The 27,249-nt window shown below is 46.8% G+C and overlaps 1 protein-coding gene and 1 pseudogene across 1 annotated transcript in view; both read left to right on the top strand.

Annotated features, from left to right (window-relative positions):
* The window catches only part of EEF2K (eukaryotic elongation factor 2 kinase), a 59,196-nt gene that overhangs the window by 7,290 nt on the left and 24,657 nt on the right, over nt 1-27,249 (top strand). The window contains exons 2-4 of the mRNA XM_025855372.1: nt 7,626-7,947; nt 22,311-22,411; nt 25,726-25,786. Of these exons, the coding sequence (XP_025711157.1) occupies nt 7,702-7,947; nt 22,311-22,411; nt 25,726-25,786 (408 nt within the window). The 5' untranslated portion in view covers nt 7,626-7,701. The remainder of the gene's footprint in view (nt 1-7,625; nt 7,948-22,310; nt 22,412-25,725; nt 25,787-27,249) is intronic.
* LOC141371667 (large ribosomal subunit protein uL11-like) lies at nt 4,311-4,881 on the top strand (annotated as a pseudogene).

A 27,249-nucleotide genomic window follows, 5' to 3' on the forward strand; every position in this document is an offset into this window, starting at 1 on the left:
GCTTCTCCCTCTCCCCCTCCCCCTGCTTGTGTTCCCTCTCTCGCTGTGTCTCTCTCTGTCAAATAAATCAATGAAATCTTTTTTTTTTTTTAAAGATTTTTTATTTGTTTGTTTGACAGAGAGAGACACAGCGAGAGAGGGAACACAAGCAGGGGGAGTGGCAGAGGGAGAAGCAGGCTTCCCGCGGAGCAGGGAGCCCGATGCGGGGCTCGATCCCAGGACTCCGGGATCGTGACCTGAGCCGAAGGCAGATGCTTAACGACTGAGCCACCCAGGCGCCCCATCAATGAAATCTTAAAAAAAAAAAAATCTATTCTCAGGGGGCGCCTGGGTGGTTCATTTGGTTAAGCTTCTGACTCCTGATTTTGGCTCAGGTCATGATCTCAGGAGTGTGAGATGGAGCCCCACATGGGGCATCGGGCATGGAGCCTGCTTAAGATTCTCTTCCTCTCCTCTGCCCCTCCTCTCTCTCCCTCAAATAAATAAATAAAATCTTTTAAAGAAAAAAAAAGATCTATTCTTGGGGTGCCCGGCTGACTCAGTTGGAACAGCATGGGACTCTTGATCTTGGGGTCTTGAGTTTGAGCCCCACGTTGGATGTAGAGATACTTAAACTTAAAAAGATCTCTTTTCTTAGTGATTTTCAGGTATACGATAGAGTATTATTAACTATAGCCACCAGGCTGTACATTACACCCCCAGGACTTACTCATCTAGCACAGCTGAAACTTTGTGCACTTTGACCAACATCTTTTCCTCCACCTCCCAGCCCCTGACAACCATCATTCTGCTCTCTGTTTTTAGGACTTTGGGTTTTTTTTTTTTTTTCAATTCCACATATAAGCAAGATCATGAAATGTTTGTCTATGTCTGGCATATTTCACTGAACATAATGTTCTCCGGGTTCATTCATGTTTTTGCAGATGACAGGATTGCCTGTTTTTTGCAAATGACAGATGGAATAACATTCCGTTGTGTATAGCACCAGATTTCCATTATCCATTCATTCATCTCTTAGGTTGCTTCCATACCTTGACTATTATAAATAATGCTTCAGTGAACAGGGAAGTGCAGATATCTCTTCAAGATAGGCTTTTCTTTCTGGTTTGAAGGAAACTGAGGACTCAAGCTAGGGCCTAAGATACCCTTGGAACCAGCCAGGTGCAGCCCAGGGCAGCCTGCCCCTGCTCCCTCCTCCCCCCGCCAAGGTCCCCCCCCACCCCCCCGCGGGCTGTCCCTTTTCTGCCCTGCAGCTCCTGTCATTGCCAGATGAGAGAGTCCGTGCTGAGTGCTTTAACGTGACACCTGGGACACAGGAAGCTGTCCACATGTTATTTGTCTTATTTCAGTAAGAATTACTCATCTTTGAGGTCAGTAGGAGCAAAAGTATCTTCTGCTTTCTTATCAGTTATTTGCTGTACAAAAGCCACATCTTTCCTTCTCTCTCACGCTGAGTTGAACTCACACTAAACTGTGAGAAACCCATAGCTCCTTCTGCTTGGTACAATAAGACAGCATTCTTGGCATGGGATCTGAAGGAACCAGGAGAAGACCTGCCAGTCTGGGGGTGGTGGAGTACAGAAGGGAAAGGGAAGTTCAAGGAAAGCTCAAGTCTCACTTATCACACCATGAAATCAATAGATAAGGACCCAAATAGATAAAATAAGAAATAATAGAGAAACCATATTATTTAGGGATGTGGCAATATCTACCTGAAGTAACATCTAGACAACTCCAACCGCAGAACCTGAGAGTGGGGGAGAGGCATATCCCCAAGCAGAAGCAGGTGTGTGATGCAAGGTGGCCCTAAGTCACCCTGTTCACCGTGGTGCAGTTGAGGACTAAGTGGGTCCTGCCGTGCTGGGCATAGTAATGTGTGCACCAGCCAGCTCAGCGTGGACCATTTTGACTCTGAGGTGCTGGATCCTGGGAGTGGCAGGCAGGAGAATGCAGTTCATTTCTCCAGCTAGAGAAATGGGGGGTGAGGGGAGCCCCAGGGAGGACCTGCGGTCAGTGTGGCTTGGCCCACAGGCCTTGACCTGGACATTGCAAACATTGTTTTCTGTCCCAGCCACTGCCAGAGGAACCTTTTATAGTGAGACCCAGTGAGAGCAGTGGTTCCCTGGCCCGAGCCTAAAATAGCCTGTCCCCTGAGGACCACTGAAGAAGCTTGGCTTGGCTGCTAATCAGGTATCCAGGTTACCAGCATGGCTGGGGCCCAAGGCTCAGCCCGCGGTTATTTATGATGATAACGCTAGTTCTGTGAGTCAGTGCTGGCTCTGTGTTAGCGCGGTTAAGTTAACGGGGCCGGTAAAACCCTTCATCCCGATGACAGCAAGGGAGCTGGGGCTTGGGAGGTAATGTCACCAGCGAGGAAGTGGCAGACCTGGGGCTTGAACCCGGGTCTGACTCAGAACTCTACTCTGCTGCCTCTCCATACAAATATTTTTCCCAAGGTGTGTCAGGGACTGGGAGGGGAAGATCTGGATGTCCGAGTGAGGGCAGAAGAAACCTTCTAGAGAATCCTGATGTCTTGGGAGCTGGGGTCCTGCTCCCGGTCTCAGGTTCCTCACTAACAGGAGCAGGCCCCTGTGGGCAGAGGGATGCCCAGGTCGGATGGAGATTCCTGGGAGGCCGGGGCCCTGGCTGGTGTTGGAACAGGCATTGCGGGCCTGAGTTATGGGCCAGTGAGGGCTACTTGCCTTCCTAGGGGAATCCAGCATCCTCCAGGGCCCAGTCTTCCTGGGCAAATGTGGGAGGCGCTGCCCAGTGTGGGCTCTGTATTGAGGCCATAGTTTTCCCAGTCTTGGGAAAAGACAGTCAAGTCTTAATGACTTGTCATTAAGAGATGTGATGTGAACTTTTTGCGGGAGAGATGGGGTTATTGGACCAGATTGAATTAGCAAGTAGTAGGGGAAAGAAGAAAATTTCAGTTGATTATATAAGTTTAGATAGCAGAGTCTGAAGGTTGTGAGTCCCCATGATGTAAGATTATGCTGCCCCAGGCTCCCTCTGTCTCATGGCTCTGCCATCCACAGCATGTGGTTTCCTCTTTCTGGTTAAAAATAGCTGCTTGAGTTCCAGCCATCACACCTCCGTTCCAGCCAGCAGGAAGGAGGAAGAGTCCAGAAGGGCACATTCCCTCCCTTTAAAAACTCTTCCTTAAAGTTGAAAACAGCCTTTCTGTTTATATCCCCTTAGCCAGAACTTGGTCACATGGTCATGCCTAACTGCAAAGGAATCTGGGAAATGTAGGCCTCATTTGGAGCGGCCATGTGCTTAGCCAAAAACCAGTGGTTGTTATTAAGGAGAGAACAGCTGTTGGGGGACAGTTAGCGGCGCTGCCACAGCTGCCTTAAGAGCAAATTTATGACAACGGAAAAACCATCAAACGGCTCCTGCTCTCCTCAGTTCTGGAATCTACATCACGTGCCTGCTGAGTATAAGGCACTGTGCCAGGCAGGGTCACAGCTGCTTGTCTGAAGCTCCCTTTGTTTCCCAGGGTCACGGGGAAGGTCAAGGCTGTGTGGTGGGACAAGGCCAGGGGCTGGGGTTCTGATCATAATTCCCCTGTGAACTGACTGTGGAACCTCAGGCCACTTCTTCACTCTGCTTCCCTCGCACGTGGGGGAGTTGGCGACATGAATCAGCTTAGTCAAGGTCACGAGCAACAGAGCTTGGACTTGTACCTGAGGGCACACTCCTCACCACTGGGCTACACTGCTTAGAGGTCTGCAGACCGAAGCTGTGGTTCTGGCCCCCTGCCCAGCACCATCCCAGCCCCCCCCCAGAGGCCAGTGACCTAGCTGGGTCAGCAGAGGGTCCAGTCAAGGGCTGACCAGGGCAGAGTAAAAGCACTGGGGCTGGGAGTGGCCGGGAAGGGGGGAGAAGTGGGCCCAGGGCCCAGGGCAGTGTTTGGTCACAAGCTGGGTCAGGTGGCTGAGGCACTGGCTCTAGCCCCTGACTGTGTCTTGCCCACAGGGTAAGAAACCAACTTTGCAGCTGACTCCCAGAGCGGGGATTTTCAAGAAATCACTGCGGGTGGTGCATTAAGGAAAAAGAACGAAAAGAAAGGTTAAAGCAAAACAAAAATAAGCCAGATAGAAAATAGCAGAGTGCATTGTACAGAGAAAGGCTAAGTAGGGTTTCCTGAAATTTTAATTTACATTTTGGGTGGATCGAGTTAGGATAGAAATGTATTTCTCCACTATGATAACTGTTAAGAAAGAGCCAGAGCCCTTTTGGCTTTCAGCTCGGGTAGGCAAAGGTGCAACTTTCTTCGGTCGTCCCGAATCCGGGTTCATCCGACACCAGCCACCTCCGCCATGCTGCCTAAGTTCGACCCCAATGAGATCAAAGTCGTGTACCTGAGGTGCACCAGTGGCGAAGTTGGTGCCACGTCTGCCCTGGCCCTGAAGATAGGCCCGCTGGGTCTGTCTCCAAAAAAGGTTGGTGATGACATCGCCAAGGCAACCAGTGATTGGAAGGGTCTAAGGATTACGGTGAAACTGACCATTCAGAACAGACAGGCCCAGATTGAAGTGGTACCTTCTGCCTCTGCCCTGATTATCAAAGCCCTCAAGGAACCACCAAGAGACAGAAAGAAGCAGAAAAACATTAAGCACAGTGGAAATATCACTTTTGATGAGATTGTCAATATTGCCTGACAGATGCGACACCGATCTTTAGCGAGAGAACTCTCTGGAACCATTAAAGAGATCCTGGGGACTGCCCAGTCTGTGGGCTGCAATGTAGATGGCCGCCACCCTCATGACATCATAGATGACATCAACAGTGGTGCGCTGGAATGCCTGGCTAGTTAACTACAAAGGAAAATGTTTCAATAAAGGATCATTTGACAACCAAAAAAAAAAGAAAGAGCCAGAGCCTCTGATCTAGAAAGCTGGCTGCCGATGGAAAGGGCTGTAAGTTCGAGCCCCATGTTGAGTACAGAGATTACTTAAAAATAAAATCTTTGTTGGGGCACCTGGGTGGCTCAGTCGTTAAGCGTCTGCCTTCGGCTCAGGTCATGATCCCAGGGTCCTGGGATCGAGCCCCGCATCGGGCTCCCCGCTTGGCGGGAAGCCTACTTCTCCCTCTCCCACTCCCCCTGCTTGTGTTCCTGCTCTCACTCTCTCTCTCTCTCTCTCTCTCTCTCTCTCTCTCTCTCTGTCAAATAAATAAATAAAAAATAAAAAATAAAAAAAAATAAAATCTTTGTTTTTAAGATTTTATTTATTTATTTGACAGAGAGAGAGAGAGAGAGAGAGACAGCACACAAGCAGGGGGAGTGGGAGAGGGAGAAGCAGGCTCTCCACTGAGCAGGGAGCCTGATGTGGGGCTCGATCCCAGGTCCCTGGGATCATGACCTGAGCTGAAGGCAGATACATAATGGACTGAGCCACCCAGGCGCCCCTTAAAAATAAATTCTTAAAAAAAATTTCAGTTTTTTTTTACTACCTTTTTTTAAACCTAAGCTTTATTGAAATATAATTCACAAACCTTACAGTCCATCCACTTAAAGTGTACAATTCGGGGCACCTGGTCTCTCTGCTCATCAGGGAGTCTGCTTTTTCCTCTCCCTCTATGATCTCTCTCCCTCTTGCTCTCACTCAAATAAGTAAATAAAATCTTAAAAAAAGTGTACATTCCAATGGTTTTTAGTATATTGGCAGTCATGCCCCGAATGTATACCCAGGAGTGGAATTGCTGGATCATATGGCAATTCTGTGGTTAACTTTTTGAGGAACCGCCAGACTATTTTCCAATGTGGTTGCACCATTTTACATTCCTAGCAAGAGTGTATGAGGATTTCCATTTCTCTGTACCCTTGTCAACATTTGTTATTTTCTGTTTTTTTTTTTAATTATTATATCCATCCTAGTGGATGTGGCTTTGACTTGCATTTCCATAATGACTAATGATGTTGAGTATCTTTTCATGTGCTCACTGGTCATGAGTATATCTTCTTTAGAGACATGTCTGTTCAAGTCCACTCAAGCCCTTTGCCCCTTTTTTATTTGAGTTACTTGTCATTTTATTGTTAAGTTATCTACATTCTTTATAGAGTCCCTTATCAGCTATATGATTTGCAAAACTCTGTGTTGATCTGTGTCTCTTCCAATGCTGATACCAACTGCCTTGTTTACTGTAGCTTCATAGCAAGTTTTGAATTCAGGAAGTGTGATTCCTTCAACTTCGTTCCTCTTTTTTCAAGACTGTTTTGGCTATTTTGGGTCCCTTGGATTTCCATATGAACTTTGGCATGCACTTGTTGATTTCTTCAAAGAAGCCACTAGGAATTTGATAGATTGGTTTGAGTCTATAGAGCAATTTGGGGAGTATTGCCATCTTAGCAATTTTAAATCCTCTGATCTATGAACACAGACTATCTTCCCATTTTTTTAGATCTTTAATTTCTTTCAGTGTGTTTTATTTTTCAGTGTATGAGTCATGTGCTTCTTTTATTAAATTTATTCCCAAGTATTCTTTTTGATGTTCTTTATAGATGGACTTGTTTTCTTAATTTCATCTTTGGATCTTTCATTGCTAAGTGCACAAAAGTACTATTGATTTTTGTATTTTACAATCTTGCTGAACTTTTTCTTGACTCTTTTTGCATGTCTTTGTATATCTAGAGCTTCCCCTTTCTTTGTAATAGTCACAACAGTGCATGGTATAGAAAGCTATAATTAATTTAACAAACCTCCACTGATTTTGGGCTGTTAGCATTTTTTTTTCTTTCTTTTTTTTTTTTTTTGCTGTTATTGATTGTGCTAAAAAGAACATTCTTTGGGCCACTCAACCATTCTGGGCATGTGTATCAAGTGCCCACTCTATGCCATGCACTCTCTGAGGCACTGGGGATACAGACAGTAAAAGAGTAAATGAGGTTTCAGCTTGGGAAAATCTCTGTGTAGAGAATAAAGCAGAGAGATGTGCTAGGGAGTAACGGATGTGCATTTGAGAGGAATTCTTTGAATTGAGAAGCCTGAGAAGATTTCTCCAGATTTCTCTTGAGTCAGGATCCAACTGATGAAAGAGAACCCACTGTTGGAAGATTGGGAAGATTGTTCCAGGCACAGGGAATAGCAAGTACAAAGGCCCTGGGGTAGAAATGGGCTCCCTGTGTTCACCAAACAGAAAGCAAGCCAGTGGGCCTGGAGAGCTGCCAAGGCCAGAGGAGAAGTGGGCAGGGACCAGACTGAAGCCGGCCTTGTAGCCTGAAAAGCCGTTTGCATTTTGTTATGAATGTGGAGAGAAGCTGCTGGGGTGGGGTGGGGGGTGGGGGGGGCATGGGGGGCGTCGGGGAAGTGTTTTAAGCAGGGGAATGATCTGATCTACTTTATGTTCTAAAAGAGATCACTGCAGTTGCTTAAGAAGCATTTATTTCCCCTGCCTTATTTCAAACACTATGTTCATCAAAGTGTAATTACTGGGTCGACAGGTTTGTGCATTTAAAATGTTCTAGATGCTGCCTGCTAAGTGTACCTCTCCCAAAAGATAGCTGTACTTTTTACTCCAAGGGCTTCACCTCTTTTTGTCGCCAGGGGCATTCAGGGTGAGGTGCACCTCAAGCTCTCACCCGCTTGGCCCTGGCACCCACCGTCTTGCTTCCCTTGTAGGACCTGCACCACTGTGTTTGCCCTGCAGCTCTGGTTCTGCTGCCCACCCCTTGGGTAACACGGGCACCCCGGGAACATGGCAGACGAAGACCTCATTTTCCGCCTGGAAGGTGTTGATGGTGGCCAGACCCCCCGGGCTGGTCACGACGGTGAGTCTGAGGCCGACAGTGATGATGAGGAAGGTTACTTCATCTGCCCCATCACCGATGACCCCAGGTCACACCAGAATGTCAATTCCAAGGTTAATAACTACTACAGCAACCTAACAAAGAGTGAGCAGTATGGCTCCAGCGGGTCCCCCGCAAGCTCCTTCCATTTTAAGGTGAGTGGACCACCCAGCTCCCCCCTCCCCCCCGCCCACCTGCCACAATGGATGGGGGAGCTGGGGTCACTGGTTGGGGTCTTCCCTGTGTTTCCAAATCCTGGGCAGCACTCTAAATTCTGGATTGGAGGATATACCTGTCAAGCTGGGAGGATTTTATGCCTTAAAACAAGTTTCATTACTTTAGAGCAGGTGTTTTTGAAATAGCTGCTGAGGACCCACTACTGGGTTGTTGTGAAAACCTTAACCAACTTTTTAAAAAATGCAGGAGAACAGAATAGACTAGAGAATATGGGAGACCACTGCAAACTGTAAAGATCTTATTTTTTTTTAAGATTTTATTTATTTATTTGAGAGAGAATGAGAGAGAGAGAACATGACAGGGGGGAGGGTCAGAAGAAGAAGCAGACTCCCCGCTCAGCGGGGAGCCCGATGTGGGACCCCAGGATCATGACCTGAGCCGAAGGCAGTCGCCCAACCAACTGAGCCACCCAGGCGCCTGTAAAGATCTTATTTTTTGGAACATGTGCTCACACACGTTCACTCACATAAATGTGGTGACCCAGTTGGTAGTTGAGGGCCCAGCTCTAATCATGTAAATACTTGCATTTCACCCCTGATGTATATGTCTGTGGGTCCAGGGACATGATGTAAAATGTGGTTCTTCATGTTGGTTATGATCGAAAAAGCCCCTGCCTTAATACAACACTGTATGTAAACTGGAATTAAAATTAAAGTCTTAATTAAAAAAATTTTTAAAAAACTGCTTGGAGTTGGGCATCCTTCTGAATTGAGGAAAAGGGTAATTATTTTGTTAGGGATTTGTATTCATACTACGGTAAAGCTGGTATAAAGGAGGGGGGAAAGGTGAACATTATTGGGCTTTTGAATCATAACTGGTGATGAAAAAAATTTCATTTATTTAGTTAGTAATCTCTTTGCCCGACATGGGGCTGAAACTCATAACCCCAAGATCAAGAGTCACGTGTTCTTCCAACTGAGCCAGAGAGTCGCCTTGAAAAAAATTTTAAACGCAGTAATGTTATCCTTATTTAATTTGATGCCCACCAACAGAAGGTATCTGTTAGTACTGTAAGCAAAATGCATGTTACCACTTTGGGATTGGGAATTGGAGCCATTCTTCTCTAACTTCAGAATTAATCTGTTTTTAGAAAATTAATAATTCTGGTTCTTGGACAGTTGGGTATTTTCTTCCTGTCAGAGCCAGAGTTCTAGATTAAATCTCTGTGGGGCAGGCAGCTCCAGAAACAGCCCTATGGGTCTGCTGTGAGGTTGGGGGGCCCCTGCAGGATCAGGTGGCAGCTTGTGTCTTGCTTTCCTGTCCTCAGTCAGCCTCTGAGACTCACGCCCAGCCCCAGGGAGGGCAGCGTGGCAAGGGCTGGGGAGCAGCCTGGCACTCCTGTGTTCACTATGGGTCAGGGTGGCTTGAGGAGACACAGATCCCCGAGGCATCCTGTACCTGGTGTGAGGGAATCTGGGTGCCCGTGGGTGCTGGAGGGCCCAGGGCTTGTGAAACAGAAGCTAGCTCACCCCAGCTCCAGGGAAGAAGGGTATTTATTTCTTGGGACCCAGGGGGAGAAAGAACGTCTGGTCTCTCAGGGGACAGGTCTAGGAACCGGAAGGCAGCAGGACTGTCTCTGTCTGTCTCTCTTTACCTGTCCTTTATTCTCCTCTCCCTCAGTCTACATAGCGGGAAAATGGACCCCCGCTGGCCCCAGCACCCCCTCATTACTGCCCTCTCCATCCCAGTTGCAAGCAGGGGGGCGAATATCTGGTTGGCCCAGCCTGGGTCAGGCGTCCTCTCTCTGACCCAGTCCTTTGTGACCCAGGGTGTGAGATTGGGAGGGTCGGTGTCACAGAAGAAGGACTACTTCCAGGGAAGGAGGACCCTGGTTGCCTCCCAGTGGGGGCAGACCCCGCAGCTGCCTCTCCAGAGGAACTGTGACCCCAGTTGGGGCTTTTTGGAAGACACTGGAGGGCCCAGGAGCTGAAGGGTCTCAGACCCAGATGGCCAGTCCCTGACCACAAAATGTGACCACAGTGAATAAAGCCTTTAAAGGAAGCGCTGACTGAGTGTTCCAGTGAATGGAGGTTTGTCTGCAGGTGTGGCTTTGGGATGTGAGCCTCATGAGGGCAGGACACAGTGGCCTCTATCACTCATCCCTAGGAGCCATGCTCTGCACACAGTAGGTGCTTCATTCAGAATCAGGGAGTGCTGAACTCACTGTGGGTGCTCTCTTGCCAAAGGACAGTATTTATGTAAAACATAAATCCTAGTGGGCCATTTGACAGTAGTTATTAAAATAAAAAATATATAGCTCAGATGGCAATTTGATCTCCAGAGAATCCTTCTCAGCCAAAGTGTTCCCGCTGGGGGTACTATTGGCATCCGGGACGGGACAATTCTTTATTCGGTGGGCCTGTCCCTTGTATTGTAGGATATTCAGCATCTCCGACCCCTGCCCACTAAGTGCCATATTTCTCCCATTCCTTACGGCAAGCCAGAATGTTCCCTGCCATGTATTTACTAAGCCAACCTCAGTTTAGATCCAGTACCGAAGTATTTGTACAAGCGTTCAAATTTACATATTTAAAGATGTACTCTGCAGTATTGTTCGTAATAAAGAAAAAATGAAAAGAGCTCAAATGTCCATCAAGAGGGGCTTATTTATTTATTTTTGAAAGATATATATATATATATTTATTATTATTAACTTACAATGTATTACTTGTTTCAGGGGTACAGGTCTGTGATTCATCAGTCTTACACAATTCACAGTGCTCACCATAGCACATACCCTTCCCAGTGTCCATCACCCAGCCACCCCATCCCTCCCAGCCCCCACCACTCCAGCAACCCTCAGTTTGTTTCCTGAGATTAAGAGTCTCTTATGGTTTGTCCCCTCTCTGGTTTTGTCTTGTTTCATTTTTTCCTCTCTTTAAGAGGGGCTTATTTAAATTTTAAACCATGGTCCTAAGAGAATACCATATTCACATTAAAACAAAGATGATGTTTCTATGTGATTTGACTTGAAAACAGTGCCAAGATGTGTGTGTCTGTGTGTGTGTGTCTGTGTCTGTGTGTGTGTACACATTTGGAAGGAAGATCCCATGAAAAGCCATAAGGACAGGGGCACCTGGGTGGCTCAGTCATTAGGCGTCTGCCTTCGGCTCAGGTCATGATCTCAGGGTCCTGGGATCAAGCCCCGCATGAGGCTCCCTGCTCAGCGGGAAGCCTGCTTCTCCCTCTCCCACTCCCCTTGCTTGTGTTCCCTCTCTCGCAGTCTCTCTCTCTCTCTGTCAAATAAATGAATTAAAAAAAAAAGAAAAGCCATAAGGACAGTATGGACATAATTAGAATAAGAGATGGTAGCTATTTTTATTTTTATATAAAGAACATTTCTTATGTTAAGAAAGCAAGTTGAAATATAATACAGTCCCACATTTATCAAAAAAATATACACACGTCTTAGTATTTACATAGCAAAAACTTGTATGGAGGAATTTGTACACAATAGTTAATAGTGATTCTCTCTGTGGGAGGGGGAGCCGTTAGGGGGACTTTATCCACATTTTATCTATTTTTAAACATCCAGGACTTTTAAACTACACCTATGTATTACTTGTGTGCAGAAAAAGACTTTAGGAAGAAAAATAAAGCAAAACAGCCAGGTATACTTCCCCCTCCCAAACCAACAAATCAATAAATCGCCCCTCCTTAAAATTTCTACAAGGCATAGTTCAAAATCGTCACCGAAGATGGGCGCACTCCTGGTCCCCAGGGACCCTACTGGGCTCTGTTCACCCCACACCTCTTCCTGTTCCTGGAGTAGGTTTCCCTTTTCGCGCCTATGCCTGAAACCTCTTTAAACTTGGTGTCTCCGTCTGATCTGTTCAAGTGATTATTCTGGCCCCCTCAGGATGTGGTTTTAAGACACCCTGCCCTGGCTATCTCTTGTGCATCCCCTGGGGCTCAGAGCAGACCTCTGCATGCCCTGTCATCCTCTGAGTTAGCCACTGCCTGCAAGGCTGGGGACTGATTGCACTTCCCATTCCCCGAACTTGGTCGAATGACCAGTTATGGACCAGATGTGCCTCTTGGTTGCCCACCATCCTAGGTAACCGAAAGCAGGCTCTGTGGGGTTCATGTTGCCCAAGGCAGCTTCAGAGGGGGATAGCAGCTCAGTTTTCCAAACCTCACTCCTCCTGGCGCTCTGCAAAGTGAAAGTGTTTTTTGTTTACTGTCGACATGGCAACCTGGGTTGTTCAAGCAAAATGGCCTCTAAAGAGGCACCACCCTGGCAGGTACAGGGCGTGTAGTGTGAACAGTCCAGTTCTGTCACTGTCAAGGCCAGGGCCTTCCGCCTAGTTCCCCGGGGGATGGTGGTGGAGTCATTCAGGGGGCCTCCTTGATAGAACATCAGGCAGCCAAGCAAGGATGTTTATAGAATTTGCCATAATGTGGGAAAGTGCTTCGGCTCTGGAGCTATATTCAAATAGCAGAATACAGAGTACAGTGACAGCTTTGTAAAACACACGTGCATGCGCGCGTGCAAACACACACACACAACAAGAACCTGGAAGGAAGTATATCAGCGCACCAACAGGGATTGTCTTTGGACAGGATCTAGAGTGATCGCGTTCCCTTTTTATGCTCTGTCATTTCTCCATTGTCTAGAATGAGCATATATATGCTTTTAATTTTTTAATAAAGTGGGAAATTTGGGATGCCTGGGTGGCTCGGTTGGTTAAGTGTCTGCCTTCAGCTCAGGTCATGATCTTGGGATCCTGGGATTGAGCCCCGCGTCAGGCTCTCTGCTCAGCGGGGAGCCTGCTTCTCCCTTTCCCTCTGCCTGCCGCTCCCCCGCCTGTGCTCTCTTTCTCTCTCTCAAATAAATAAATAAAATCTTAAAAAAAAAATAAAGTGGGAAATTTTATTTTTAAAAATAGTTTTCCTGGTCTGGGAGTATCTTGGGGATCGTTCCATATCAGCACATATAGATCACCTCTTTTACCTTTATTTATTTATTTCACCTCTTTTATTTTTCTTTTTTTTCAAATTTATTTAGGGGAGGGGCAGAGGGAGAGAATCCCAAGCCGACTCTGCACTGAGCATGGAGCCTGACGTGGGGTTTGTTCTCTTGACCCTGAGATCATGAGTCAGGTGCTTAACCAACTAAGCCACCCAGGTGCCCCTCACCTCTTTTATTTTGAGAGTGAATTGTATTCCGTCACATGATGTACATGGATTTCTTGAGCCAGCCTCCCTCTTTGGGGGACACTTCCATTGTTCCTCCATTTTTTTTCCTTTACTAACAGTGCTGTAATAAATCTCCTCATATGTATATCTAAGCAAACTTTAAAATATACATATATTTCCTAATACGTAAATAAATATGTATACAAGGTAAAAAGAATTCAAACTGTATCCAAGGTAGAGTGATAAGTAAGCCTCGCACTGCTGATCCCTGTTTCCCTGGGGGATGTCCTTCCAGAAACGTTCTCTGCATGTATAAGCATGTACATGTCTAGGACCCTCCCCTTTTGTATGGAATTGTTAGTTGACTGCAAACCTGTTTTGTACTCTTGTAACTGTCTTCCCTTATTGGCACAGACGAGCCGACATCAGCTAGCACTAAGAGCCGCCGTGGGAAGAGCAGGCACCGCTCTGCCCATTTCACTCATTTGATCTGTACAGAAGGCCTGTGAGGAAGGGCGTAGATAGTAAACCTGAGGCTCTGACATCTGAATCACTCGATGCTCTTCGTGACTACAGCATGTGGCAGCTTATTTTGTTGTTGTTTCTTGACGGCTGAGTATCATGTCTGGAAGCCCCATAATGTATTGAGCCAGTCCCTCATGGATGGGTATGAAGGTCGTTTCCAGCCTTTTGCTACCACGAACAGCTCTTCCAAAAACATCTCTGTCCGTATGTCCTTGTGCCCGTGCATGGGCACACCTGCCAGGTTAAATCCCCAGGGGTAGAATGACTGGAGCAATACGTTTAGAACTTGGCTGGGCATTGCCGACTGCCTTTCAAAGAGGTTGCAAAAAGCGTCTGCCCTTGTGCTGCATGGGCACGCCTGCTCCCCACGCCCTTGTCGGAAGACTTTGGTGATTACACTTGTATTTTCGGCCCACCAAGGGCAGCTCTAACAGCTGGGTCAAAGGACAGCGATTACCCCAGAATGAGATGGAAATGCCAGCATCTGGTGATGACTCACTGGGAAGAGACATCCCTGCCCACCCCGAGCCCCAGGAAACCCCACCCTGGCAGGATTGGGCCTCTGTCCCTGCCCAGTGACCACAGGAAGCTCTCTGCACACCCAGAGGTGATGAACATTTTGGGGCTCTGTCCACCACTTTGGGAATGCAGAATCAGGCAGGGAAGCTTAGGCATCTAGCAATCCAGAAAGCTTTGGACCTCCAGCAAGATGAGGGCCTGCTGGGCAGATGAAGGAAAACGAGGGTCATGCTGGCCACCCAGTGACCTGTGTCTGAAAAACAGGAGGGGGCTGGGGAGACGCAAACCCAGCTGCAGGGACTCCTCTCTCTGAAATCTGTGCAGATGCTCAAATGCTCAAATCCTTTGTGGAAATGTCCTGTGGTACAAGGGGCTCCAATTTAATTTTACTTTGTAAATGTTTTTTTAGCAGCTTTGTTGCAATATAATTCATATAACATACAATTTATCCATTTGAAATGTCCATTGCGGCAGCTCTAAGTATATTTATACAATTATGTGTCCATATCACCACAATCAATTTGAGCCCGTTTTCCTTAGCCCTAAAAAGAAACCGCACATCTCTTAGCCATAGCCCCTCAGGATCCCCAGTCCACCCAGCCCCTGGCAGCCACTAATCTACTTTCAATCTCTGTGGGTTTGCCTGTTCTGGACATTTCATAGAAATCGGATTATATAACATGGGGTCTTTTTTGTGTGGTTTCTTTCACTTAGTGCAATGTTTTTGAGGTTCATCCATGTAGAAGCATGTGGGATTCAGAGCCAGGACTCTGATCCTGCTTAGATCCATGCTCAGTCGTCATTGCTGAATACTACCCCATTGCATGGATGTACCACATTTTTTTTTTTAAAGATTTTATTTATTTATTTATTTTTAAAGATTTTATTTATTTATTTGACAGAGAAAGAGCACAAGCAGGGGGAGTGGCAGGCAGAGGGCAAAGCAGACTCCCCACTGAGCAAGAAGCCCAATGCAGGACTCGATCCTGGGACCCTGAGATCATGAACTGAGCCAAAGGCAGACACTTAACTGACTGAGCCACCCAGGCGCCCCCGTTGACCCATGTTGGGTTGTTTCTTCCCTTTGGCTTTTGCAAATAATGCTACACAAATCGTGTAGACATGTGTTCATTTCTCTTGGTAGATACTTGGGAGTGCATTGCTATGTCATATGGTCGTATTCAGTTTGGTTCTCGAACTTCGCTCTCTTTTTTTTTATCGAACTTCTCTTTTGCAAAAGATTGGGGAACTGGGGCTCGACGGGCTTGGTCTAAGTTCTGGGTCCGCTGGTTCCTGGTTGCTGCCGGTCTATAGGCAAGCTTCCTCCTTGCTCTTAATCCTCGGGCACCTCCTCAGTGGACTGGGGAGCTGTCCTACCTGCCTGTCAGTGCTTCAACACAGTTGCCGTGAGGTGCAGGCTGGGATTCTGTCTGGGTAGGGGCTTCCAGGAGGCAAGGGCGTTATGCCACCCTAGGGAATGTTATTGCTTTGCTGTTTGTTTTGTTTTTTTAAGATTTTATTTATCGGGTGCCTGGGTGGCTCAGATGGGTGAGCATCTGCCTTAGGCTCAGGTCATGATCCTTGGGGAGCCTGGTTCTCCCTCTGCCTCTCTCTGTGTGTCTCTCATAAATAAATAAAATCTTTTATAAATAAAATCTTTTTAAGATTTTATTTACTTATTTGAGAGAGAGAGTGAGCACATATACAAGTGGGTGGAGGGGCAGAGGGAGAGGGAGAAACAGACCCCGCTGAGCAAGGAGCCCAATGCAGGGCTCGATCCCAGGAGCCCAGGATTGTGACCTGAGCCGAAGGCAGACACTTAACCGACTGAGCCACCCAGGCGCCCCAGCTTTGCTGGTTATTATTTCCATCCTTCCCATCCTTTCCTTTCTAGCCCTGGCTCTGAATCCCGCTGGTCACGGGAGACCAACAACAACTGCTCCTTTTGACAAAGAGAGATTTCTTTAGAACTTTTAGCTATATTTCTTTGGCAATCGTTTGCTTGATTGCTTATAAAAGTACTCCATGTTCCTGGCAGAAAACGGTGAGAGTGTAGATATAATTGCTATTGAGGTCTTAGTGTGTATTTTAGTCTTTTCTGTATTTCACGATAAATATAGACTTGACTAAATAGAGATTTTTATTACAATAATAAGATCATGTATATATGCTCTTCAGTGACCAGTTTTTCTTGGCAAACAAGAGATGGTGCATATCTTTCCATATTAGTAAATGTGGATCTAGTTCATCTTTTTTCTTAATGGCTCCCTGGCAGCCCATCATATGGATACAGCGCAGTTGCTGTAAGCATTTCCTCTTGTGGGATACCTAGGCAGTTTCCAGGTTTTTTGCTGCCATAGTCAGTGCTGAGTTTCCTGGAAATTGCATGAAACCTCTAAATGCATGCAGTTCTCTTCCCTAGTGAACAAGGAAGCAAGCAAGCATGCTTCCCCAATTCTCTCTGCTGCTTTTATGCGTCCTTGGTTATAGATTAACCCTTTGCTATCAGCCAGGAGGGGCAAGTCAGGCTGACACAGAGCTACAGTTTCTTAGAATCTGTGGAGAGGATCATAGGAAAAAACATTGTATAACATCCACTGGCAGAATAATAGTTGATGTTTCAGGGAGGACTTAGGCAGCCTCCGGATGCTTCCTCATGTAAGATCGGAGGCCTTGATTGCTGTGTTGGTGGTAATAAGAATAGTGATGTAAAAACAGCACTAACAGCAGTAACAGTCTATGTGCCAAAGAAATTGCAAACACATTACCCGAACATCCGGCTTTACTGCTGGCATATTCCAGGAATTTGTTGTTGTTGTTGTTGTTATTATTATTATTATTATATATTTATGTATTTATTTTTATTTTGTGCTCTCAGGCTTTGAAAAACCAAAGATTTTTCCATTCTCTAGGCAGGGTCATGGGTTTTCCTTTTTAGGGACCCCCACTGGGCCCCCCCATTCTGTGTAGGATAGCACACCAACTGAGTTTGAATCTTTATTTTATTTTATCTTAGTTTTTTAAAACATTTTATTTATCTATTAGAGCATGAGCGGGGCAGAGGGAGAGGGAAAATCAGACTCCCCACTGAGTGTGGAGCCCAAGGAGGGGCTCGATCCCGGGACCCCAAGATCATGACCTGAGCCAAAGGCAGACGCTCAAGCGACTGAGCCACCCAGGCATCCCTATTTTATTTTTTTTCAGATCTTCAGAACTAGAGAACATTGGAGCTAGTAGGGCCTTAAGAATCACCTAAACCCAGTGATCTTTTTTAACTTTGACTTACCCGTGTATTACCTGAAGGCTATTCAGTATGTTAACCTTCTCATAATAAAAACACACACACAACATAAAGCTGAAGTCTCTCTGACCAACTTCTTATCCTCCTTCCATTCCCAGAGATCCCCATTTTATATTAATTTGGGATAAAGCACTTTTCAGACCTCTTGCACGTACTCATATGTAAAGACACACTTACGTGTATTTGTACAGACACACTCATCCTTAGAAATCCATAGTGCTGATCTGTGGGTTTCCTCCACCAGTAAATGGTGTCATACTGTTTACATTATTCACCAACTTCCTTTTTCCCCCCTCAACAATAAGTCTTAGAGATTGCCCACTCAATACCTTGATCTTATTTATTTATTTATTTATTTATTTATTTATTTATTTTAGTAATCTCTATACCCAATATGGGGCTTGAATTCACAACCTCCAAGATCAAGAATCACGTGCTTTTCCGACTGAGCCAGCCAGTGGCCCAACACCTTGATTTTTTCAAGTAGGCTCCAATCCAAGCGTGGAGCCCGATGTGGGGCTTGAACTCACAGTCCTGAGATCGAGACCTGAGCTGATATCAAGAAGTCAGATGCTTAACTGACTGAGCCACCAGGTGTCTCGAACACACTTCTCCTTGATCTATTTTTTTTTTAAGATATTACTTATTTATTTTAGAGAGAGCACGCAAGTGGGGGGAGGGGCAAAGGGAGAGGCCGAGAATCCCAAGCAGACCCCACGTCGAGCACCGAGCCTGATGCAGGGCTCCATCCCATGATCCTGAGATCATGACCCAAGCTGAAACCAAGAGTTGGACATTTAACCAGCTGAGCCACCCAGGCACCCCAAACCTTGATGATCTTAATGGCTTCATACTGCTATACCAAGTGTATAGAATCTTCTCCCTGTGAACAGGCAGGTTTTTGGCAGTACCTGAGCATTGTATAGCATTATAAGCACAGACCCATCCTTGGGCTGCTCACCTGTGCACACCTGGGGAGGTGATCAGGATGGCCGGGTCACAAGGCAGTGAAAGTACCTCCAGAAGGCTGTCAGAGGTGATAGGACCTGCTTTCCCTCCCCTTAGTGTCTGAGAGGACCCACTTCTTTTTTTTTCCCTTTTATACATATTTTTTTTTAATTTTATTTTATTAGGTTATGTTAGTCACCATACTTCTCAGGCCTGCGTAAACACCTGTTTTTCTTAACCTGTTGGGTAAAACAGTACACCAGTGATTTGCAGCTCATTTCAGGGCTGTTGAACTGTAATGAGCATGTCATCTCAGTGAGCCCCTATTTCCTGGGGGGCGGGGGAGAAAACACATCTAGCCCAGGTGTGGGGGCAGGAAAAAAGTTTGGCCACTAATAGTCAAAACATTCTTCACTGTCTTTTGTAAACAAGGAAATGGAGGTTCGCACAGTTAGTCAGCTGTGGGCGGGAACCAGAGTGCAGGGAACGAATCTTCATCCAGGATCTTTTATATTGTGCTTTAAAAGAAAAGTCTGTTGCATTAAACCCATCCGTTGCCAACAAGGCATGGCACGATTCTTTTCTGGGTTTGGCAAAAAGTTAATTTTGATCCTGTGAAATAACACGCCCTCAAATTCGGAAATACTTTTTTCCTTGAATTTTTTTTTTCAGGTGGAGCACAGCCTCCAGCCAGGAGGCAGTTTCTGTTGATACTCTTCACTGAATCGGGGGGAGTCGGGGAGCGTTTGAGTCACTGGTTGAGAGTGCAGTGGGAGAGCCACGTGTCCGTCGCCCCGGGCAGGCTCAGAACACTGCAGGTCCCTGGACAGGCTGGGGTCGAGTCTGTCTCTGCTGTTCACAGCTGCTGGAATAGGAGAGGGGACAGTGGTACTTTTTTTTTTAAGTACAGAGCTTCAGGAACTGTTTTAGTTGTAAATATGTCAGTGGTCTGGTTATTTATAACAGGGAAAAATCGGTGACAAACTCAAAGTCTAACGGTGGAGAACCACAGGTGAACGGTGACGTCAGTAGTGAGTTAGCTATTCTAGCTGACTTGTAAATCATGATGTCATGTTTGTGTTTAAAAATGTAAGTGAGGAGGGCACCTGGGTGGCTCAGTCAGTTGAGCGTCGGACTCTTGGTTTTGGCTCAGGTCATGATCTGTTGGGTCGTGGGATCCAGCCCTGTGTTGGGACTCCACTCAGTGGGGAGTCGGCTTGAAGATTCTCTCTCTCTGCCCCTCCCCCGCCTTGTGCATGCGAGCAAGCGAGCTCTCTCTTAAAGAAATAAATCTTTAAAAAAACTAAAATAAAAAAATGTTTAAGTCATGTGTTCTCTGCCTCTTGGAGTGTCATTTAGGAGAAATTTTTTGGAGGAGCACTCCAAATTTGTACATTTTAAATGTGATCCAGCAATTACACTTCCAAGAAATATGTCCTACCAAGATCTTGCACAGTTGCATAAGGGTTTACATACAAGGATGTTCACTTCAGGACTGCCTGTACTAGGGATTATTGGAGAGAATCCAAATATCCATCAACCGAGGTTAGAGAAATACCTTAAGGTACATTTATACAATTATACGTCTTACAACTGCAGAAGGAAAATGGGGTCAACCCAGCCTGCCTGTACATACGACATGGAAGGACATCCAAGGCCCCGTGTTAAGTAGAGAAAAGTAAGGTACAGAGCAGAATGCGAGGGCTCTGGCCTGATGCTGTAGTCCTGTGTCAGCTGTGGTTTTCAGAGCAAGGAGTCAGAAAGTACTTTCACTTTCACATTCTGTAGCGTATGCTGTTTTTTACAGTAAGCAGATCATACATTTGGAATCAGGAAAATAATCAAGATCACTATATTTAAAGCCCCATGGGCCCACTCTCCCAAAAGACTGTAAATTGTTTTTATAATGTGATTCCAGTGGTACAAATAATGCAAAGCAAGGATCTGGAAAAGAACAAGTCCAAAGCATTGACGATCCTTGCTCTGGGTGGGGTGTGTGTGGCAGATTTGAATTTTGTCTTCTCTCTTTTCTGAATGTTTTCATTAAGCATGAATTCACTTCCACATTGGAAGAAAGAAATTCTGGGCTTTATTTTTGGGCTTCTCAGAGATTGGAATCCAAGCCCCAGTGAGGAAGCCCTAGCCCATGTGAACCGTGTGTGTGTGTGTGTGTGTGTGTGTGTGTGTGTGTGTGTGTGTGTTTCTCAGCTCAGTTGCTCTACCTTTTCTCCTCTGAGCAGGATCCCAGCCATGAGGCTGAGGCTCAGGCCGGGGGCACACTTGGGAAGCTTCGCTCCTGCAGAGCTAGTCCTGGTGGCTCAGGGATCCCGATGGTGGGTGAGGAGGTCTGGAATTGCTGTGGGTCTGCCACCCCCAGTGGTCAGCGCCCCCATCCAGCCACCTCCCCGTGGCTCAGGCCTCTGGCCTGGAAAGGAGTTTTGGCCTCACTGATCCTGCAAGATCAGGGCAGAGGTTTGAGTTCTTTAGGAAAAGAGCAGGAAGAGATTGCGACTCAGTGTGGGTGGAGGAGTGTTGGGAGGGGACAGGGACAGATTCCACCTTGGGATTATAAAAGCAATAAAATGAGCTTTTTAAAATAAGAATTGGGGTTGGGTGATTGAGAATCAGCCTAATCTCTGTAACATGCCTTGGTCATCTTTCCCAATGAGTACCCAAAAGCCCTGGTTCTCAATAGGTTTTGAAAGTTTGGGGGGCTATTTTTGGTCCCACAGTGATGCAGGAGCACTAAGGCATTGAGAAAGTAGAGGGCATGGATGCTAAAAGCCTGAAATGGGCAAGGCAGTTCTGCACGATGAATATTCCTGCGTCCCCAGGACCTTGGAATGTCTCATGGGAATCTGTTCCTAATCATCTGAGCCCAGAACTTAGTGCTCTGTTAATGTAAAGACAACAATATCTTTGGCGTGGTTGGAGATATTCTGAGTTTAGGAAGGTTGTGTTGTCTATGATTTTCTTTTAGGGCGATAAAATTGGGCATATTTATGATTTATACAATATTTACAAAAAGGTGATGTTGGCTCGGATAGGGTCCAGAATTCCCACTAATAGAGTAAGCGCAGTCTTTTGGAAGGGCTCCTTAGCATTTTAAATGGATATAATCAAAATATATTCAACCAATCCCCACAGATGGGCATTTGGGTGGAATTCAGTTTTGCACACAACGATGCTTCTTCTATATATATGTTTGCAGATTTGTGTATTTCTCTAGGATACGTTTCTAGATGTAAAATTTCTGGGTCAGAATACAGGAATTCACATTTTTTATCTCAGTACATTGCCAGGTTGCCTTTGGAGGAGGTTTAGACCCATTGATCCTATGGGATAGCACCTGTTTCCCCATATCCCAGCCAGCACTAGTTATGAACAGTCATTAAAATGTTTGCCAGTCTGGGGGTGCCCAGGTGGCTCAGTCGGTTAGGCATCCAACTCTTTGATTTCAGCACGGGTCATGATCTCAGGGTTCTGGGATGGAGCCAGGAGTTGGGCTCCCCTACAGAGCTGGGAGTCCGCTTGAGATTCTCTCCCTCTCCCTCTGCCCCAACCTCCACAAAATAAATGAATCTTTAAAATATGCTTTCCTATGTGTATTATGTTTCTTTGGTTTCATATGTCCCTTCTGCCCATGGGAAGGCTGTGCCCATGTGAGAACAAAAAGGGTCTTTTGGGAACTTTGTTTCTGAAACGATAATTAATGGGAGTATTTCTCTGTCACTGATGTTGCCTGCCTCCCCAGAGCTGGGAGACATGTGGGAAATCATGGGGCAGGAGGAGGCTGGGGCAGCACTATCCCACAGGCCCTGGTCTAACATTTCCCTTTGCCTTTTGCAGGAAGCTTGGAAGCATGCCATCGAGAAGGCCAAACACATGCCTGACCCCTGGGCTGAGTTCCATCTGGAGGATATTGCCACAGAATGTGCCATGCGTCACAGGTCGGCAGCTTGTCTGGGGGTGCCGTATGGCCCCAGGTCTCAAGGAGTCCTTGGGGGTATGGGTCCTGCTTCTGCTCATAATCAGTGAGGCCGAAGTACACGTGGAGGTCAAGGAGAAGGGAATAATAATAGTATCTGCCAATATTTGAGCATCTATGCATGCTTCAGGTGCTGCGCAAGATCTCCTTGACTCCTCAGGGTGGTCCTCTGACGTACCTCTTTTGTCAGGCAGGGCTGAGCCATGCTGCAGTAACAAATACTCCAGCGACTCAGTGCAGCAGTGGTGTACTTCTCACTTGAGTGAAGTTGGGTGAGAGTCCAGGGACCCTTGGGGGCCACTCAGGGACCCAGGCTTCTCCCACCTGTGGTTCCACTGTCTCATCATGTGGCCCCTACAGTTGCCACCAAAGGGAGAAAGAACACCTGGAGATAGCATGTGAGCTTTTTGATGCCTTGGCCCCGGGAAGATTCACAAAATGGAACTATGAGCGTCTAGATTTCCTATTTGAAAAGATGGAGAGGAGTTATTTCAGGGGGTTTCAAGAAGAACAAAAATATAGCAAAACCCACAGAATACTACCACCAAGGATAACTATGATGAAGCTTTTATGTATTGAATCCATGTGACAGGCACTATTCGAAGCCTCTATGTGTGTGTATTCATTAAAAAAGTCTGAAGTAGGAATCATGTCAAGTATTTGGGGCCACTCTTGAGAATCTGATGAGGGCCATCCCAGAAAGTTGCACACATATGTCTAATTTTGTGCATAGTATTAGAGGGCTCTTGGACCTATCCTGGAGTCCATCCCCCTGTCCTGTGACCTCTGTAGACCCCTCCAGTCTGAATGCTCTAAGCCAACACCGAGGTCCCATAATTGCCCCAGGGGAGATAGAGGTTTGCCCAGGGTTACCCGGGTAGTTAATAAGCTAACTTTCTGACTCAGTTCAGTGTCTTTCAATTAGTCAGAACTCTGTTTCAAATGCAGGTGACAGAAAGCCACTTCACAGTGTTAAGCATAGAAGGGAATGTTTCACTTACACATGTGGGCTTCAGGTATGGCTGGTTCTAGATGCTCCAAGGACACTTTGGGCTTTGACCTCAGATTAGACTCTCTTGTATCAGTGGCACAGATGCCCCTGAGAGCCCCACATTTCATTTCACCCAATAGAAGAGGGTCTTTTCCTTCTCAAATAGTTTTAAACAAAAGTTCCATAATGGAATATCATTGGTCTGGCTTTGGTTATATGCCCCTCTCTGAACCAGTCAGGTGCCAGGGAGCTTTGCTTTGATTGGCCATGTCTGGATCACATACCCCAAGCCAGAAGGTGCTGGGGATCACTTCCACTCAGTCCACATATTCTGCGAATGGAGCATGGTGGTTCCCTAAAGGGAAATTGGGGTGCTGTTACTGAAAGAAGAGGGACCAGATACTAGGCAGGCAGAAACGGTGTAGCAGCTTTCTGCACCTTTCTGCAACATGTCCCTGCTCCTGCCTGTGAGGAAATGGCTCAGGGCCTGGCATGCACCCCCTCCCCACTGCTGGAGACCCACATCCTAGCAGGCCCTGGGGGCCGTGCTGGCAGCTAAGGGGACCCCTTACAGGGCAGGGTATGGACTCTCTTTCTCCCTACCTATAAGGCCAGCGTGGTGACTGGTTGGTGACACATGGCCTGCAGGCTGAGAACACTAGGCGACCCAGGGAGGCCCCTAGAAAAGGAGACCCCCCCCCATGCTGAGCCACCTCTGTGTGTCCTGGAGCTCTGTGGGGTCCAGGGACCAAGCCAAACAATTTCCCAACTGAAGTGGCTGCTGGCAGAGGGAGCTCAGGCTTCGATGGCTAGAATCGCCAGAAAATTTCTAAACTGGAAGTCTTCCTCCTCATTTTTGGTGGTGCAGGCCACCACTTTGTTGAGACAGATTTCCCATTCACATGGGTGGTGCCCAGGCTGGCTAGGAGCAAGGCTCTGGTTGCAGCTGACCTGGGTCTGCATCCTGGCTCTCAGGCAAGTTACTCACCTCTCTCAGCCTCAGTGTCCCCAGCTGGAAAGTGGGCCCCGTAACTGTACCAATCTCACAGAGCTGCTACAAAGTTCAGTTGAAGAGATCTGTTTAAATGGCCTGCAGATAGTGAAGGCACAGTGACTTGGAGCAACTCTGACCTGTATGGTGTCAGCGGTTGTGAAGGACAAATAAGATCCATCTGATGTCTCGTATCTCCCCTGTCCCTCGACCTCTAGGTGCTTCTCAGCTTTCAGTCTTATTTGGAAGTGAGGGTAGACTGTTTTCCTTTACCTTGGTCTCTACATAGTAATAATAGTAATAATCGTTGCTGTTATATACTGAACACCAGAATTGTTATGGGCTGGTTGCAGGCAAGTTGCAGCTCTGGCCAGCATCCCTGCCCCCGGCCTGGGGGAGGTTACCTGCTAGGCCTCTGCTTGTCTTTCCCCATAGAGATTTCAGGCTCTGAGAAGCCTGTTCTCACCGAGCTGGGAGCCGTCTGGAGTCCATCCTGCCAAAGGGTGGGCCATGGCGGCCTCTGCTAACACTAAGAACACCTCAGCCCTAGGGGAGGTTTTAGAATTTAGGAATTTACTGAGCTGAAGAGCTCTCTCTACCAGGCAAATCTGTTTGAGGCCCAGCCAGGTCTAGGGCCAGATTTGCTCTGGGAAGATTCCTAAGAAAGGAGAGATGGAAATGTTCTAGAACCTTCTCTGTCTCACTCTACCTTGGGTGTCCTCCAGCAGCCCCTTCCTTGGCTGGACTCAAGAGGCAGGGCCTCCCCTACCCTTTCCTGCACCAGGACACAAGCCCAGCTACTTGTGCTGGGCCTCACACAGGTGCCCGGCAAGATCGAGGGCACTGCCGTCTCCTGTCCTGGGACACGCTGTTTGTTGTGAAGACTGGTTAAAATAAGGATATTTATTTATTCAGTCGTTCATCCGACATGCGTGTATTAAGCTTCCACATGCACCAGGCCCTGCAGTGAAGAAGACAGACACGGGCCTGGTTTGTGGAGTTAGAGTCCAGTGGGGGGCGGGGTGGGGGCAGATGGGGAACAAGCCCACCCACAGCACAAGTGCTGGGCAACACATTGGAGAGGAAAGGGAAGGAGGTCAGTGTGTGTGGGGGGGGGGCCTGGGAGGGGAGGGAGAGTATCCACAGACCCAACCCAGGAGGTCAGCTGGGCCTGTGGGTAAAGTGGTCTTGATCCCAAGGGCAGCAGGAAGCCAGGAAAAGGCTTCCACTTTTAGCCACTGGGTAAGAGGGTCATGTTACAGATGCTGTGCCCTGGGGTGACTTCTCTCTGCAGGTACAATGCTGTCACCGGGGAGTGGCTGAAAGATGAAGTTCTGATCAAGATGGCATCTCAGGTGAGCCATCCACAGCCTTGTGGGGACAGGGCTGAGTGCAGATTCTTCTTGAGCAGACTTCTGTCCCAGTTCCCTCCCCTTCACACTCACTTAATTGTTTTAACTTTGGGGCATTATATTTATATTATTGTGTATTTATTTTATTTTTTATAATAGTTTTTATTTATTTATTTAATTTTTAAGATTTTATTTATTTGACAGAGAGATAGAGAGCGAGCACAAGTAGGCAGAGCGGCAGGCAGAGAGAGAGGGAGGAGCAGGCTCCCTGCTGAGCAGGGAGCCCAGTGCGGGACTTGATCCCAGGACCCTGGGATCATGACCTGAGCCGAAGACAGAGGCTCAACCGACTGAGCCGCCCAGGTGCCCTAGTTTTATTGAGATGTGATTCATACACCATGCAACATACCCGTTTGAAGCGTATGGGTTTGGTGGTTTTTGGTATAGTCACAGAGTTGTGCAACTATCACCATGATCGATTCCAGAATATTTCACCATCTCGAAAAGAAACCCCGTACTTACCCACCAGCAGCCAACCTCCAATCTCCTCGTCTCCCCCAGCCCTAGACAACCACTAATTTACCCCTGTCTCTGTAGGCTTACCTATTCTGGACATTTTATATATTTATCATACATCAAAAGATGATCCTTGGCACTCTTGTCAAAAATCAATTGACTATAAATGTGTATATTGGTTTTTAAAAATTGCAGGTCACCACCTAAACCTGAGCCATAAGAGGGATTCAGTGGCTTGCAATCATCCTTTTGTGGGGGGGGAAGGAATAGACTAGAAAATGGAGCACTTCCTGCATTGTCAGAGGGAGGATGGTTGTGCGAAACTTTTTTTTTTTCATGTATCACACCCTCAGAAAAGGGTATGGCTTGATGAGTTTCACAAAGTGAACTCTCCGTATAACCAATGGCCCCCTGAAGCCCCCCCTCCCCTGCCTGGTCACTGCTCCGTTACCCCAAGGGTAAGCACCAACACGGGATCTATCATCTGGGAGTAGTTAATCTCTTTGTGTTCTCCCTATAAATGGAGCCATGCTGTATGTATGCTTTTGAGTATGGCTTTTTCTGCTCAGCATTTTGTCTGTGACGTTTGTACTTGGTTTTGCTAGCCCTGTAATATATAGAATAATATAGAATAATAGAACAACAGAATATATTTATTCTCGTTGCTGTATAGTATCCCATTGAGTGAGTAGACCTGATTGATTTATCCATTATACCGTTGATGGACATATAGGCTATTTCCACTCTTTTTCTTTTCTTTTCTTTTTAAGATTTTATTTATTTACTGGAGAGAGAGGGGTGGGGAGGGACAGTGGGAGAGGGTCAAGCAGACTCTGCTGAGTGTGGAGCCAGACACGGGGCTCGATCCCACAACCCTGAGACCATGGCCTGAGCTGAAATCAAGAGTCGGATGCTTAAGTGACTGAGCCACCCAGGCTCCCCTCCACTCT

The sequence above is a fragment of the Callorhinus ursinus genome, unplaced genomic scaffold (genome assembly GCF_003265705.2).
Source record: "Callorhinus ursinus isolate GAN/ISIS: 27379988/994484 unplaced genomic scaffold, GSC_fseal_2.0 scaffold85, whole genome shotgun sequence".
Classification (NCBI taxonomy): Eukaryota; Metazoa; Chordata; class Mammalia; order Carnivora; family Otariidae; genus Callorhinus; species Callorhinus ursinus.